We start from the raw sequence: 16,724 nt of genomic DNA on the forward strand, positions 1-16,724 counted from the left end.
CAGACATGAGTAAACAATGAATCATTTTTTTGGGACAAATGAAATAAGACCATACAACAACAAACGACAGTAAGAAACAAATGGCAAGATAACTATGATTTGCAGCGTTGTAGGACAAAATAATTTCAAAAATGACGGCAATTCCTTCATGGCATGTTAGAACTATCAGTTGCAGTGCCAAATTGCATAACTTTTGGCAGTTACCTACCTTAGCATCAAAGAATAATAGTAGCAAAAGAATATCAAGAATCATTTCCAATAAAATGCATACAACGGATGTCCCAAAGAACAATTTGACCAACAAGTTTTAAGCACGATTTCTATGAAGAAACAGTCTAAATTCTACATGGAAAGGTGATAAAAAATTACATCCATCCACCATGGGAGCCAGCCTTTGCTTTCAACATGTACCCTAAAATTGGGGTGCATGAGCAAAGATGTTCTCACAAAATTGGAGTAAACCCCTAAAATAAACCTTCCCCGACTCAAGCTAGATCTCCTCGAAATGTTATTCCAACTTCGGAGGCATTTCTTTCAATGGCTTTGAAGCTCACCCATCGATTGCTATATTCCCTACCCTAGCCTCCAAGGGCTCTCTGTCATCCTTCTCTTTCCTTTCCTTTTGAGATGTACTATCATCTATGGACTGTTTGTGAACAGTTGCAGAAGGTTCGAGCAGTAGAGGGCCTGCACTGATCCATGGATGGCTAAGGCATTGAGAAGCTGTGGGTCTATTTTCAGGGGCAAAATCAAGTATAGGACCAAGGAAGTCAGCCATATCAGTAGCATCTTGCTCGTTAAAATCATACTTTTCCATAAGCACCTTACTGAGAGGCCAAAAGCGTAATCGGCGAATATGCCTCAAATCTCCATGTCTATTGAAAAAATCCCGAGAGTAGCGTCCACCTAATGCAATCTGAAGAAAATTGTTAGAAACTCGAACAGTGAGATTCACAACCACAATAACTTAAATTACATGATTTACAACGTAAAACATTCAAATATTAACTTTGTTGAACGGGAAATTCATTCCTTTGTAAGCCATGTGTTGTTTTTACCTTGCGTGGCATCATTCCGAGAAGCTCCATCATCAATGCCAAGTGATCCTGGAAATGAAAGATGTAAGTCGAGGGAAAAGGTGATAACAAAATCTGTAATGACCTACAGAACTCAACATAATTAATATTGAAGAAAAAAAAGTCTGAAGGGCTCATCTTAACTTATGGTGGTCTTTCATTCCTAAGAATTAGTTATGTTATTTTTCCATTGCACAAATAGGAAACAAGTAGGCAGTCACATCGCTTGTAGGATACTTTAAGCTTACTCCAGACATAATATAGAAAGAAACCTTATCTGGTATGCATCTAAAGCTAATGAAAGTTCATTCATTCTCTCCTCTGTCCTTATTTGGACTGCATAAGGGAGGTACAGATGTATGGATTACTGGATATATGTAAACCCTAAACCCATGACCATCACACAGGAGTAACCACAAGGTCCACCATCATTAAGAGGCACATAAGACTATCAAAGTATCCAGCACGGGATAATATAAATGCAAGATGGAAAGTAAAATGGTTCCTGCATACCTCATCGCGATCATAGTTGTCACCACTGTGTGGATCAAAAAGAACATCACCGGTAGCCAGTTCAAAACAAATGCAAGCAAAAGACCATAAGTCAGCTGACGTTGAATACTTGGATCCAAGGATAACCTCAGGGCATCTATACTGTCTGGTTTGAATATCGTTTGTAAACTGTTTATATGTCCAGCAAGCATTGCCAAAATCAACCAATTTACATTTAAGATCAGCTTCAGCCAACAGCCTTTTCCTCGTTGCACGGCTCCCCCTGCTATGACACTCCTTTCCTTGGTCACGATTGTTAATTCCATCACTCCTTGGATCATCTTCAACCACAGAACTATTTGGCTGCGTTTCACCAGAAACTTCATTTGATTTCACATCAGCATTGGTGTCTTCCGTACCACCAGTCTTGGAATCTGTCTCGGTTTCCTCCAAAGGTTCCTTTCCAACACAGTCTTGAGCTGCCTTCTTAGCCTTCTTCCGAATCTTCTTTTTCTGATTCCTTGTCAAATCTCCATTCAAACTCTTAATTTCTTTTGAAGAAACAGCCTCCAAGACAACCTTATCCTTCCTAGTTGGAAGGATGAGGGAAGCACCAGATTTCCTAGGATCTCTTGATGGATCAATCATTGACAATAGTAGCACATTCTCCGGCTTCAAATCAGTGTGAATGATTGAAAGTTCACGGTGTAAATAATCGAGCCCCGTCAAAATATGACGACAAATCTCTTTAACCATGTGAAGTTGAACTCCTCGATAATCACTATATTTAATAAGAGTCAAAAGGTTATCCCCCAAGTACTCAAAAACCATACACATATGGTTCCCATTAGGCCCCGAATGCTTAAAATGATCCAAGAGCTTCACAACACACTTTTTATCGTCCGGATCTCCCTCAGCTATCTGTTTGAGGATCTTTATCTCATCCATTGCCGCCTCGGTGTAATGCTGAGCACTCTTTTGAATCTTCAAAGCTACATAACGCTACAAACAATAAATTCTCATGGGGTTAAAGACGTGAAATTCAAATGGCAATGGTTGATCCAGTTCTACAATAAGACGAAGTTCAACACACAAAGAATCTTATGACCTAAACAAGAAACAGAACACCTCATATAATCATATTGAAAAGAATTAAAATGAAAATGTCTCAACAAGAGCACTATATGTAAAAAGAGAGAATTATCTCCGATGGGAAAATGAAGGGCATTTGAAGCTCAATTGCAAGAAGGCAAATCTCGGACTCTTCACAACATTAGCTGCAGAAATAAGACCCTTCAATTAACCAAAAGCAATGCACATTCCAGCATCTCTTACAATGACATCTTTCATTGTTCTTAATACATACACCCATAAACAAATAATTCACCATATTAATGCTTAACCAGCTTTCCATAAAAGAATAAACTTTTACCATAAGAGGGGGCAAAGGGAAGCACAAAAGAAATAAAGGAAGAGGAAAATACCGATCTTTGGGTATCCCAAGCGAGCCAAACGGTGGAGAAATGACCCCAACCAAGCTTGCTCTGAATCACATAGCAACCGTTCTTGAAAGTGTCGCCAATACGCACCGCGTGGTACCCTCCTCTTCTATAATCTTCAGTCCCTTCATCTTCCGATGAGTAATCACTCACTTCACTTGGATCTCCGCTCTTATCCTCAGCCATCTCCAAAACAAGTAAAAATGAACAAATTGAGTATTTAAGCTTACAGTTCTTGATCAAATTCAATTGAGTTATAACGGGACTGGAGAGATTGAGTTTACGAGAAGCGAGAGAGAGAGAAACAATTTGATGAAATTAGGGTTTCTGGGAAATTTGAAGGTAAAAGTATAAAAGGAGACCAACGAGAGATACGGTATTGATGGACCTTTTTAGCTTTGGGGACTGGACAAGTATTCTTGTGGTTTGGGCTTCACGTGCTCAGTCTACAACAAATATATATTTAATGATAGCATAAGTACTAGATCAGAGGAAATGATCATCCATCTCAGTTAGTAAAGCACAAGGATCTTTAATTTGAGGTCGTGAGATCGAGTCTCATGAAAAACATTTCATAATTTAGAGGTCTTCTACGGAAACTGCTCTCAACCTAGTATTGGGGGCAACCTACTATCTTACTTCCTCCTTACCCCATTACATATAGAACAAGGGACAACCATTTTTTTATAAGTACCGGATCAGGTTAAATGAGACAGGTCCAAAAATTATTCCATTTTTTAACGAAATGTTATCCATCATGTAAATCTATCGAACTTAATTTCATATGCATTGTTAACATTATTACAAATGAGATGATTCTCTCAACTTCCGTTTTCCGTTTCTCCATCAACCACGGTGGATCGCTTCTCGTTTCCAGCATTAATGAGATCCTGCAGAAGCATGTTAATGTTAGTTCATAGTTGAAATGTGACATAAACTGAAACATATGTAGAAATACTATTGACTCTGCAACAACTCTATCTGATATGTTCTCCAATACCCTGTAATAACATAAAAATCATGTTAAATCGGGTGATCGATTATATTTAAAGTTGATATACGGCCGCCTCTGCTGTAAGGATTTCTCAGGCCATTAGAGAAAATGACGTTGCTGGTAAATTTATGAAGAATCAGTTTCAAATCCTGCCAATATGGGAGACTTTGATTAAGGATTCGATGCGAATACAAAGCTATGAAGATCAAACAAACTGACATGGCCTCCGTAGTGAGTTGTCACCCAATGTGCCCAAGGCTGGACACCGAACAAGGTCTCACATTTCTTTATGAAACCGTTTAGGTCGAACGGTTCGGGCGGAAACATTGAGTCGTTGTTTCCGTGCCCTATGGGCATCATCATCTCACTACATGTTTGCAAATAGGTATGGAATCATGTAACTGAGAGCTATATGAACAAGTTATCGGCTATCTTCAGTCACCTCTCTCACCTGCCATTTCCATCCTATATAAGTTTCATCAGTTGGATGATTGAATTCATTCATGTCGTAGCATGATTTATTTCCCATATATGCGACGACACCAGAGAATATTTGGTCAAGTACATATCAGTCCTTTGAGGAGCACTGTCGATGCCACTGCAGAGAATACTAGGATAGGTTGGGAGATGATCATACTGCGCTGTGTCGGAATATACCGAGTCCAAGAAGTCCTTAAGATCAAAACTTGTCTTCAATTTTCTGATTAAATTACAAGAAGAGATTAGTGCTTGTAACATTAAACACGGCATATGGACGACGACAACAACAATGACTATCATGTATAGTTAATTTGCTTTGCTTACTCGCAGGTTTTGAACCTCATACTGTGGATTGAAAGACCATTAGAATTGGAAGCAACTTCGTCGAATTCGTGCCATGATTTCCGGATCGTTTGGTAGCAACTTTCAGTGGTTTCCTTAAAATCTTCGGTGACAATTGCATGGTAACCAACTGGCGGTGCAAGATCATGGAGATAGGATAGGAGCTGAGGAGGCAAGGGCTCCAAGAGCAACATGAGGATATTTTAGCCGAAAACATGCAGCAAGCACTTCGCAAGTAGAAAAAAACAAGTGTCAAATATGTTAAAATTATGAGTATGGTCACTGACTCAATCTTATTACTGCAGAAACATAGTAAGCATTTACTTCCGCCGTATGAACCGATTTTCCGTAAAACCGATGGTGCGATGAATGTAGAAACAGGGTGAGAAGAAGAGGAGAGAATGAAATTAGATTAAAAAGGCTTCAACTCTTTACCTCTATGTATACTAGTAAAGCCCAGGCCGGCGCATTATCCGTCAGAAATCCGATTCCAGATAAATCGTAATCCAATGCTTCTTCGGCACCGAAATAGACCATGATGGGTGAACTTGCATTGTACTTGGAATTAATTACATATCTTTGAGGTAAACCGGTCGTAGAACAAGGTCTGGAAGTCTTTAGAATCCCAACCCCATGTGATTTCCGCTTCATTTCTGATTCTTCTTCCACCAACTGCTCCTATTCTTGGGATGTTGAATTGTGTTCCCATGACACATGACATAAAAATTAAGGAACACGTAAGGAACTGAATGTCTGAAAATAACCCTCCATGGCCCTTGTTTGTGTTGCACAACGTTTTCAACATCGCCATATTCTATTGATACTAAACCAGTTTTATCTATATTAAAACACTCGTGTTTGGTATATAGCAAATACTTGTAAAAATAATATAAAATTCGGACGGTAACATAGGTTATTTCAGTTTTGATTTGAAGAAGGCACCACTTGAATGTGAGTGGGCCAGTATGGGAGGGGCTTACCTTCCAACATTGATGATGCAAATGTTGTAGAATTTGGGAAGACATGCTTTCCAATTTTTTAATTTAATTATTTTTAAGTTCATATTGATTTTAGAATATGAGAAATTAGACTTTAATCTTTTTTTATTATTCTAGTTTATTTACATTTTAAGCCTCTTTCAATTTTAAAATTAAATAAATTAAATTTTAATCTCTATTTTTGTTTAAATACTTCTTATAATTTTTTTTTTGGATAATTTGAAATCTTATTACCTACGGAAAATATATAAAAACAAAGAGCATCCTACAAAAATACAGATATTCTAAGCAATCCCTCAAGCACTATAAAGAGATTGGTTGATTAGCTGTAACCTATCTATATATTTGTCAAAGAATTTAATTCTAACCAAATCCCCAATGGAATTCAAAATCTCCGGCCAACTTCTAATAACACCAGTAAACACTCTCTTATTCCTCTCCTGTCAGGTGAAGTAGATTGTAGCGTTCCAAGCAATTTTCAAAATGTATGCAAACATAGATTTACCTCTCAGCCTCAGGAAAGTCCATTGCTTCTCCTCATCCCAACTGAAAACTCATCCAGCCAATCCACACCTGTCCAAAATAGCTCTCCAATTGTTCCTTGAAAAGACATCCAAAAAAATATTATCCTTGAATTCATTAACAGCACCACAGAGGCTGCAAACACCATCGGAAGTAATCTCCATACGAGCCTACTTGTTCCGAGTAGCAAGCTTGTCGAGAATAGTTAGCAAAACAACAACTGAATGCCTTGGCACAGGGCCAAGGAACCTTCTCATTCCTGTTCCTAATCTCATCCCAAATCAGCTTGGTTCTTGCTGCATCCAAGTCAGTGACCCTTGAGAAGAAAGCAACAGCCTCCCCCCAAGCTGAAGTAATTTCCTCAAGCTCCAGTACACGGAATCCTTGCAAGCCACTTGTCAAAAGTCCTCATCCCTAATGACATAGGCCTCGACCCAGGCTACCCACATCGATACATTGCTAAATATGTTTCAAATAAGTTGAACCATATTGGCTTTATCCCAACAGTAAATATCCTTGAGCCCAAGATCTCCCTCAACCTTGGAAAAACAAATCTTCTTTCAGCTTACTTTAGCACCTAAAACAGGAGTCACTTCCTTTCTAAAAGAATTTGGTACACAACTCTCAACCCTTCTCAACACTGTTTTTGACAAAATCAGTCGACGACATCAGAAGTTAACATTACTAAATAAAACTGAATTTATGAGTTGCAACCTGTCAGCATAACTCAAATACCTTGCATACCAACTCTTAAGCTTAGCACCTATCTTCTTATAATTTTAAAAACAAATAATTTGATCTCATAACTTTATTCTTATATACTTATATTCGATTACTCATATGAATCCAAAAGCCAAAAATGGCACTAAAAATGTAATCTTATCGGATTACACCATCGCATTGCTGGTGATGATTACAAACAAAGAGTTTGATCTGCCATGTCTACCATTTTTAAACTCACAATTGGAGACGGTTCAAATTAATTTAAATCCCTAAAATGAATAATAAGGAATTAATGATAGAACGACTATTCACCGTTATTTCTTTCGAGTGAAAGTTTGGCCTTTAAGTTCTATTGATACTAATTTATAGGCAACTTATAACACATACAGATTTAATATTATTGGTATATATATATTATAAATATAATGGCATAAATATTTTAGAGAAATTCAACACGTGAATTGAAAAGAAATTTAATCGGCTCACAATCATAGATGCTATATGGGCATAATTCAGACTGGCGTCTTTAGCATCTGTGATTAGAACCCAAGATTTCTTTTCATTTACGTAAATTTAATTTTCATGATTTTTTTTAATTTAATTTTAATTGGTTTTATTCACTTAAGAAAATAGCTTTCACAATAAAATTTATACAAAATCTAATTTAAATTAATTATTCAATAAAATAAATAAAAATAACTATATTAAAAAAACTTTTTTTACGATACCAGGTATATGCCACAAAAACCAACCGCCAAAAATTATAAATTCCACTTTCCAATAATTACATGGACTATAATACATATGTTGCCACACAACAATACAAGAGAAGAATAAGAAATGGGTTAGAAAGGGAAAGAAATTGGGAGCAAAAAGCACAGCACACCCTCACATGCATAGACTTAGCATAATTATAAAGCATTACAAACTTAACTTGCCGACGTGGTACATAGAATACATCGCATTCGATGGCTGCCAGCCTGCTCATCATTATCGTCATCTTCTTCATCCTCACCCTCATCATCGTTATAGTACCCGTAAGGCTCTTGAGATGTCGTTCCAGTCCTCTTTTTGCTGTCATCAGCGTAAGCGTAGTCCGTCAAGCAAGTCGTGTGATAAGCATGGCAGCAAAAGAAAACAACGACCGATACATTTTGTATCGAGAAAGGATCGAAACACATGCAACATCTTCCCCCTCCCCTAGTTTTAGACTTAACTACCATGTTCCTAGCACTAGGAGTTTTCTCTATCGATAGAGAGGCTCCACTTGCTTCCCTCTTGGAGCTATAATTGACCTCTTCATTGCTCAAGCAAACTGCACGTCTAGCTTCGTTATAGTATTTAACCAACAGGTTAACACAATCAGCCTGTATTAGTTCACATTTACACCAATGTCAAGTTCCAAAGATTGAAATTCCAAGTAACAACACATGTTAGGAGTAAGAGTACCTTGAGAATATCATTGCACCCATGTCTAAGAGAAGTTTCAGTTCTGTAATCAGTTATAATTTTGACTAGACGATCCCTAAGCCTGAAAATAACATAGAGAATTGAGTCAAATTCTACTAGCCTAGCTATATAAAAATTTGCAATTTGCACTTATGAAAGAGAGAATACTAACCGAGGAATCTCTAGGCCATTGGGTACCATGTTTACAATATAGATAGGATCAAGATTGCCCACAGTGTGTTCCAATAAGACACCCACCTGCGAATTCGTGAGAGAATGATAAAAAGAAAGGGGAAGTGGACAACCAGAAAAGGATAAATATGACAAATCATAAGACAAATATATGCATATTTCCGGTCTGCATTTTGTGCCTTTACCATTTCAGGTTTGTGGAGGCATTGCTGAATCAATTCTTCCCAAAGATCATCATCATGCTGCATGCTCACAAATTCTACAGCCTTGGGAAAATAACAAGACTTTTCTCGTTAGTAACAATCCTTATATTACCAGAAATACTAATAGAAACTCGGGCATCGGCTAAAAGCTGGAGGACTGAACACTGAAAATGACATATAACTACCTCTTCTATATCTCCTAATTCATTTATGATGACAGCAAGGGCTTGTTTTGAATTCCCCATTCTTCCAAGGGCGAAAACTTGCTCCCTTACAAGACCTCTTCTGACACAGATCTCATATGCCTGAGGATGAATTTCAGCAGCGTCATTTATGGAAAATTATGATGTTATCTTTACAACCTAAAGTTTAGACTGTGCAAACCTTCTCTAGTGTGTAATGTTGACTGCTGCGAAGAAAAGGAAGTAACATCTTCAGATCATATTCAGCATAAAGCTCTACCTAAACATCAAGATAATAGTCAATAATTTATTAGAAAATCTATTCAACATAAGAACGAAAACCTTATACACATGAATTTACATCTTGAGTAGACAGCCAAAAGTATTGAATACTAGAAAAATATGTTTACACTTTACAGGCAACAAAATCTGAAGCATTAATACAGCATCGAAAGAGCAAGAGACATCTTCTCCGTCTCATAGGAAATTTTAATATTCTTTTTCTTTATTTGGGTTGATTTTAACACATATAAGCAGTATACCTGATGGCAGACCATCAAATCTATAACCTGGATTGATTTATGGTCCAGGTTACAGCCATAGATTGAGCTCTATCGATTAATGTACAAACCACATGGGCTACTATTAGCATCCAACTGAAACCCATACAAACAGTTCAAAGTTAATCTGTCATGGGTAATCTTATGTTGCCAAAACAAATCAGGACTAATTTGGAATGCATGACAAGTTTGCTTCACCATTGACCACACATAGATAAGGTGTGAAATACATTTCACCTCCCCAACAACTAATATTTGAAGCTAGCAAGTTGAAACAAATATCAGAAAAATAGATAAATTTAAAAGTAATACAACCCACATTATTCACATAAAAGCTATTAAAATACCAAGATAGTTGTCTTATCCATACCTGCATATCATGATAATCCTTTCCGGCATGTGGGTTGACTTCAAATAAAGAATGCAGATATAAATGCATGAAATATCTTGAATCACACTTATTTCCAGCACTCAGAAGTTGTGAAACAACTTCAGATGGTGTAATCAAGTCCCTATTTTGGATAAATAAAGTGACAGCCTGCTTACAATCTTGCATCATCAACTGGACAACCTGCACCTCACATGTAAGAGAAAGGACGTCAATAATAGAATAACAAAATTAAAAAAATCCTCTAGAATATCAACAAAGGGAAATTGGAAAGCCATGAATTGTTTTTATTTCTGGAACATGGCGCAAAAATCATATACCATATATTGTAGACTTTAAGTATCATTGCAAATCAAAGTGTCAAATGGCAGCCAAAGAAGTAAAATCATTTAATGCATCCATTTCAGAATTTCACAGACTGGCCTCAAATGAAACAGATATTCAGTTATTCTATAAAAATATTATCATTCATGAGAAAGTAAAGTAGCTCAGACATTGCACCAGCCCATCCATAAGGACCATCACCATACCTTTTCACGAATGGAATCTTGTAAGTTGTGCCTTTCAATGAAGTCAAATACATCAGGCTTCATAAGCTGAAAAACTCAGAGAAGTAAATACATTAAGATACAACCTATCCAACCAGAGAATAGATGGAAACCTAGTTTCCAGAAGCAATTTGCATTAGATGAATTTAAAGATAACTGTAGATATTTGAGCACAAATTTACATCCAAAAACTTACATCAGCATAGAGTGAAAAAGCTTTCTCATTCTGCCCATCAATAACATACAACTCTGCAAGTGCCTATAAAGAGAAAGTTTATGATCATTCCCCATATGAGCCGTCAGCCAATTCAAAATTCAAACCATATCAGATATGCCACAAACTGCCTTACGAACCTCTTTAAGGACATCAGTCATTGATGAAGTATTTAATTGCGGCTCTATGGCAGAAATAACAGGCAATGCAGAATAAATGACAGGTGGCCAAGATTTAACAGTTGACAAGAGATCCTTATGAAAGGATGGATTTGTTGCAAGGGCTACAAGTGCAACCTGCAGCATAACAGAAAGGTAGTTTTAATTTCAAGCTGATATGTATGAAAAATTATAGAAGTGGACTACATGAATATTTGCACACAGTTGCTGTCCTAATGAACCTCATATGCAGTATCACGCAGCCTTGGGTTTTCAGTTGGCATATACGGAACCAATGCAGGAAGTTGACGGAGATGTGCAAAGTGGAATACCCATCTGTCAAAAGCAATTGAATGCAAGTGATTAACAAGAAATGTAGGGAGAGAGTTACGAATCATGCCTTTTGGTACCTTTCCCAGGCCGTAGCAGATCCTTGCAACAATTTGGGACACAAGGATGAAGCCTCAATATATTTCCTTTCAACAATCAAGTGATCTAGGTATCTAGATCCCACCTACATGTAGAGTGATAAAACCAAAAAAGAAAAACAAAAATATTTTAGTAAATAACATGGACGATGGAATAGAAACCTAAGCCAACAATACTACCAGCAATAATAGGTACTATTTTACCACAAATCAAAATTAATATACAATCATATGCAGCCAGAGTCTACAATATTAATGCAATAATCAGATTTAATTAGGAATGCCTACAGGTAGCATAGCATTGTCCAGTAATTTATACAAAGTCATTAGCAATAATAATATATCAACGAAAGAACCAAAATTACCTCATCAATGAGTTCACTCCGTCCCTGACCAGACTCAGCTGCCGCTAAAGCTTTTTCATGCAAACCATGCTGAAGAAGCCATGCAATGTGATCCTCCACATCCCTAAGAGTAAAAAAAAATATAGGTTAAATTTGCAAAAATACTTCTGCAGGTACTTAGAAAATATATGACAAATTCTAATACAATAGTACCAATCCAAAGTATCGCCATATTAAGGGGATCTTGACATCAAAACTCAGACAAAACTCATGCCCTATGAGAATGCACTACATAATAGTTCATCTGAAGATTTACAATATTCACAGAACTATCATAATTTGATGAGAATGAACCTCATAAGCATTTTTTTAACTATTCCTGTTTTTTAAGTTGCAAATATATAATAGTACTACATACTTGGATCATGTTAAACTGCAAAACAGAAGCTTGTAAACTTTACTGTCAGGTGTCAAGCTTAAAGAGCAAGATGGATCAATATATGTATATAAACAAGTCAGATAATTTAAGTAAATTAGAGGGTGTAGGAATTATAAAAAAAACATATTAGCAACTATGGGAAGAGAGATTATCCATAAACTCAAATCCTTTACATTAAACTAGAATACGACCACACATCATGCGAGTAATTTGAAAATAAAATATATTTGTGCGTGTTTAAAAGGTAAAAGGATTAATACGTTAAAAGATCTGATAGTATTTTATGTAGATTCTTTTTGTTTTAGTTTTTTTTTCTATTCTTAACTGAGTTGGTGTCATCTCACTCAAGAGGTTAACTCAGTTGGGAGTTTTATATATATATATCATAAATAGATAAGCAATCAACACCAGATTGACACTAATAAATTTAATATAAAACCTAGTTAGCTATTAATGCATATTACTGCAGCAACCATGACCCTTTAATCATAAGAAGCAACAATAATCTTTAGAAGGCTACAGTGTGCAAAGAATCAATAGTAACCTTGGTTTTGCTACGACAACATCCTTTGGTGATACAATGTAATAGATTGGTTCATCACCAGCAGCCCACTGTCCACCAGCATAACTGCTTCCTACGTTCATGTGAGAAAAGCACCATAATTATTGACTGTAAATTGTGTCCAAAGGTCCAGAAAATTCAAAAAACAGAGATATCAACCTGAGAAGGGAGAATGGGCCAAGGAATAATCCTTTGCTTTGTAGTGCTCAAACCCATGCACAGGTAAGGCATCTGTTGCCAGTTCATCATTGTTCCAAGTTACTACACGTACCTCTGGTCTCTGTGCACTACCCTGCTTTAGTAGATTCATGCATGGCAATGAGTTAAAAGTTTTCTATAAAAAAAAATGCATGCCAATGAGTCATTGTAATCAAATAAAGAAATAACAAGCACGGGTCTTGCATTACTGAGAAAAGAACAGACTGATCAATTTGATAATACACGTCCCAAGTAATTCTTAACTTATGGGCAAAATTTAGGTAAAAAAAAAACTCAGGTAATGCACAAAGATAGCATGATAAAACCTCAACATTAGAAGGTGCATGCATGACGAGGAACTTATTGGAGTTTAAAAACATAAAAGACATATACCTGTCGTGATGGTACTGAGCTACTAAATTCGCTCTCTCCGTCTTCTTCACCAGGAATATAAGCAAGGACAACCAAAGAATCACCAAAAGGAGCAATTCCTGATATGAAATAGCTAGTCCGAAAAGATGCAACAATATCTACTTGGTTCATGTTAGACGTTGTAACATTCCTATATGTTCCATTAGTTCCTTTATTCAAATTTGTTTTTATTGATGCAATCTTGACAGAGGTTCCCCAGCCAATCACCAGTAAAGTATCATCCTGAATGCAAAGTTCAAACAATAAGCAATTGCAAAAACAACAACAAGAAACAACATCATGCTTCATGGAGACCTAGGAAAGTAAAAACTTTAAAAAGAAAATACTTCAGAAATTTTATATAGTCTTAAACAACTTCCAACTATTCCAGTTTAATCTTCGACTAACCTGCCAAACCAAATGAGGGAGCAGAACTTCAGGATGAGGACTGCTTCTTGGTCTTTCTATAAATGTAATCCGCTGATCATTTGCAGCATCATAAACTTTCACACCTACATTATTAGCCCAAGCAATGAGATTTGTTCTCCATTTCACCGCATGGATTGGACCTTCACCCGAGTGCAAAACCTACAATCCAGTTAACATACAAAACATCAAAAATTTAGAGAGAGAAAATCCTTTTTCAAATACATCAAAGTCAAACAAGCACCACGAACCTGATCCTTATAGCCAAGCCACTTTTTGGTATTAAAATATAAGTGCCCTGCTAAACCACCAGCTACAAATCTCCTAGATGATTTTCTTGCATAATCAGGATCAAGAGCAATCGCTTTCATAGGACGATGATAATCGAATTTCAATTTCTCGTCAGTGAAAAGACTGTTTATTACAACAGAGCCATCATCAGAACAGCTTCCAATGTATTCACCTTCTATATCAAAACTAAGCTCATTCACTGTAGCCGAATGAGCAGCAAATTCCTTAACCTACACACAACGAAACACAGCTTTTAAAGCATAAAATAAATAAAATAAAATTCATTTTCCAACGTGATTCAATAACCGGATGCAACTAAAACAATTAGCTTTACTAAATAACTTATTAAAATCTACTAACTAATCCAAAACAACGTATATAAAGATCCTGGAACGAAATATAAGATCTAAAGCGATGAAACAAAATAAAATCAAATTAAACTTTCACCTGGTTTCCTAAAAAGTCGAGTATGTGAATGTTTCCATCGTAGGTCCCGAGTGCGATCATGCGTTCGGCAACGGCGATACAGGAAGCTGCCTCGTTAGAGAGCAATGAAGGGATGCTTCCTCCCATCCTTTGATACTTAAGCCTCGGCTCTTCTTCTTCCTCTTCCTCATCTTCATCTTCAACATCTTTGTCTTCTTCCTCTTCTTCTCGCTCGTCGCCTCCTTCGATGCCGTTCTCTGATGGAAACGGAGACATTTGCTGGATTCCTGGAATTGAGAAAAAGGGAGATGGAGGATCCGAGTCGGGTTTTGGTTTGGGCTTTATTTTGGTATAATTAATAAATGACGGTTGATTTTAATTATTTATTTGCTAGCCAACAAAGGGACGGTGAGCAATGATGGTGCCACCTGTAGTCTTTTCACTAGTGTATGAGTCACTGTTTTTATTTATTTATTTATTTATTTATTTTCACATCTGTTTTGGGATTTTCTTTTTTATTCTAGTTCCCTTCGGGGTTTTCTATATAAAATTATAAATACTTTATGTGCGTTAGAGCAATGATTGGGTTTTATTTATTCTGATTCGCGAAAAAAAATATAATTAAAGAGTATAATTTTTTTTAAATTATATTTTCACGTTTGATTTATAAATTTTTTTTATTAGAGAGTATTTTTTTCTAATAATAATAATTTTTTGTATTAAAATGGTGAGAATATCATTACTTTTAAATTATTAAGTATTATACAATTTTTATTATTTTAAACAAAAATATTATTAGACTAATGAATTCTTTTATAATGATCACTATTAATTTTTATTTTTTTAGTTTACTCAAAATTATAAACATAATAATAATATACAAAGAGTTTGATTCACTAAAATATTAATAAATTTGAGAATTTAAAATATTTATATTTTTGATATTCAATATATTTATTACTTATAATTTTACAAGGTGAAAAAATAATATTATTGTAAAAATGTAATTATTTAAAAAATATTTAACTTTTAGTTATTAGAAAACGGATCTTATATACATTGAAAAAAATATTTTTATCCACTCAATATCATAATATTGTTTTTTTCATATTATATTATATTTTATATAAATAAATATGATACTTATGAATATTATTTAGAGATATAAATTTAGTATATTAATTATATTAATTATATATTAAATGTATTTTTCTTCAAAAGTTGTACTAGTTATATAGTATAACGATTAAAATATTTTTTATAAATTTTTATTCAAATATTTATAAATTAATATTAAAGTTTAATTTTAAAAAGATATATATCACAAGTATAATTTAGTAAAATATGTATCTAAATAATTTTATATTCCTTCAACCAAATACAGTAATCTTAGATTCTTACTAAACAATCAAACAAGGTAATACAACATTCTCATAATAATGTTACATTCCAATAATGTTATTCTAAAAATTAATTTTATATTCCGTGAATCAAACACACTCTTATTGTTGATGTTTATTTTTTAGATAATTATCATTTAATACTCCTCGTATAAAAATTGAACCCTATTATTAAAATTAACATTCTAGAAATAGAATTATTTTTTTATTTTATTATCAAATACATTATAAAAAAATCATAAAATTAAATATGCTTATATAAATATTGCATAAAATTATCTTTTTATTTATTTTAATTTTTTTTATTAATCTAGGATGATTATAAGGTAGTACATGTTCTAAAGATTCTCAACAATTTTGACAATTAAAGCTTATTACCCTTGCAATCTTTAGTGCTCAAACTTGAGACTTCTAACAATAACAACTATCCACTAGACCATTGAGATAACTTGGTTTGTATTATTTTATTCTAAAATACACTATCTGTATTGAAAGATAAATGAGATGAAATTTATCATTTTTTAATATTTATATTATAATATTATAAATTTACTTTTATATAATATATTTTACAATGAATTCGTATCAATTGTCATTAATCTCAAAGTATATCTTATTTTTATAAATAATTTTGAATGATATTATTTTGATACATGAAGTTAAAGTTGATATATTTAAATAAATTAGCATTTCAACAAGAAAAAAAAAGATTACGACATATAATATTATATCATAATAGGTTAAAATTATTAAATTTAAATATCACGTAAAAATATTAA

The 16,724-nt window shown here is 34.6% G+C and overlaps 2 protein-coding genes and 1 pseudogene across 5 annotated transcripts; all 3 read right to left on the reverse strand.

Annotated features, from left to right (window-relative positions):
• Nucleotides 1–440: 440 nt before the first annotated feature.
• LOC120189393 (SRSF protein kinase 2-like) lies at nucleotides 441–3,379 on the reverse strand. Its single transcript, XM_039192681.1, has 4 exons — nucleotides 3,053–3,379; nucleotides 1,590–2,570; nucleotides 1,059–1,106; nucleotides 441–916 (listed from the first exon to the last, which is right to left on the reverse strand). The coding sequence occupies exons 1-4, from the start codon at nucleotides 3,251–3,253 to the stop codon at nucleotides 551–553; spliced, it is 1,596 nt and encodes a 531-aa protein (XP_039048612.1). The 5' UTR covers nucleotides 3,254–3,379; the 3' UTR covers nucleotides 441–550.
• Nucleotides 3,380–3,815: 436 nt separating this feature from the next.
• On the reverse strand, nucleotides 3,816–5,694 carry LOC120189374 (annotated as a pseudogene).
• A 2,196-nt stretch (nucleotides 5,695–7,890) lies between these two features.
• Nucleotides 7,891–14,889, reverse strand: LOC120189317 (vacuolar protein sorting-associated protein 41 homolog). Of its 4 annotated transcripts, none has more exons than XM_039192629.1 (19): nucleotides 14,567–14,889; nucleotides 14,080–14,349; nucleotides 13,811–13,990; nucleotides 13,385–13,645; nucleotides 12,953–13,073; nucleotides 12,776–12,866; nucleotides 11,814–11,916; nucleotides 11,431–11,534; nucleotides 11,263–11,356; nucleotides 11,003–11,158; nucleotides 10,845–10,907; nucleotides 10,631–10,696; nucleotides 10,083–10,283; nucleotides 9,355–9,432; nucleotides 9,156–9,275; nucleotides 8,953–9,033; nucleotides 8,748–8,833; nucleotides 8,576–8,657; nucleotides 7,891–8,493 (listed from the first exon to the last, which is right to left on the reverse strand). In XM_039192629.1, the coding sequence occupies exons 1-19, from the start codon at nucleotides 14,819–14,821 to the stop codon at nucleotides 8,056–8,058; spliced, it is 2,850 nt and encodes a 949-aa protein (XP_039048560.1). In that variant the 5' UTR covers nucleotides 14,822–14,889; the 3' UTR covers nucleotides 7,891–8,055. The 4 variants fall into 4 exon arrangements, 3 of the variants coding, with proteins under 3 accessions (XP_039048560.1, XP_039048558.1, XP_039048559.1); XM_039192627.1 differs by having other exon boundaries at nucleotides 12,953–13,088; XM_039192628.1 differs by having other exon boundaries at nucleotides 7,893–8,493; nucleotides 12,953–13,085.
• Between the last annotated feature and the right edge of the window lie 1,835 nt (nucleotides 14,890–16,724).

The sequence above is a fragment of the Hibiscus syriacus genome, unplaced genomic scaffold (assembly GCF_006381635.1).
Source record: "Hibiscus syriacus cultivar Baekdansim isolate YM2019G1 unplaced genomic scaffold, ASM638163v2 tig00116954_pilon, whole genome shotgun sequence".
NCBI classification, from domain to species: Eukaryota; Viridiplantae; Streptophyta; class Magnoliopsida; order Malvales; family Malvaceae; genus Hibiscus; species Hibiscus syriacus.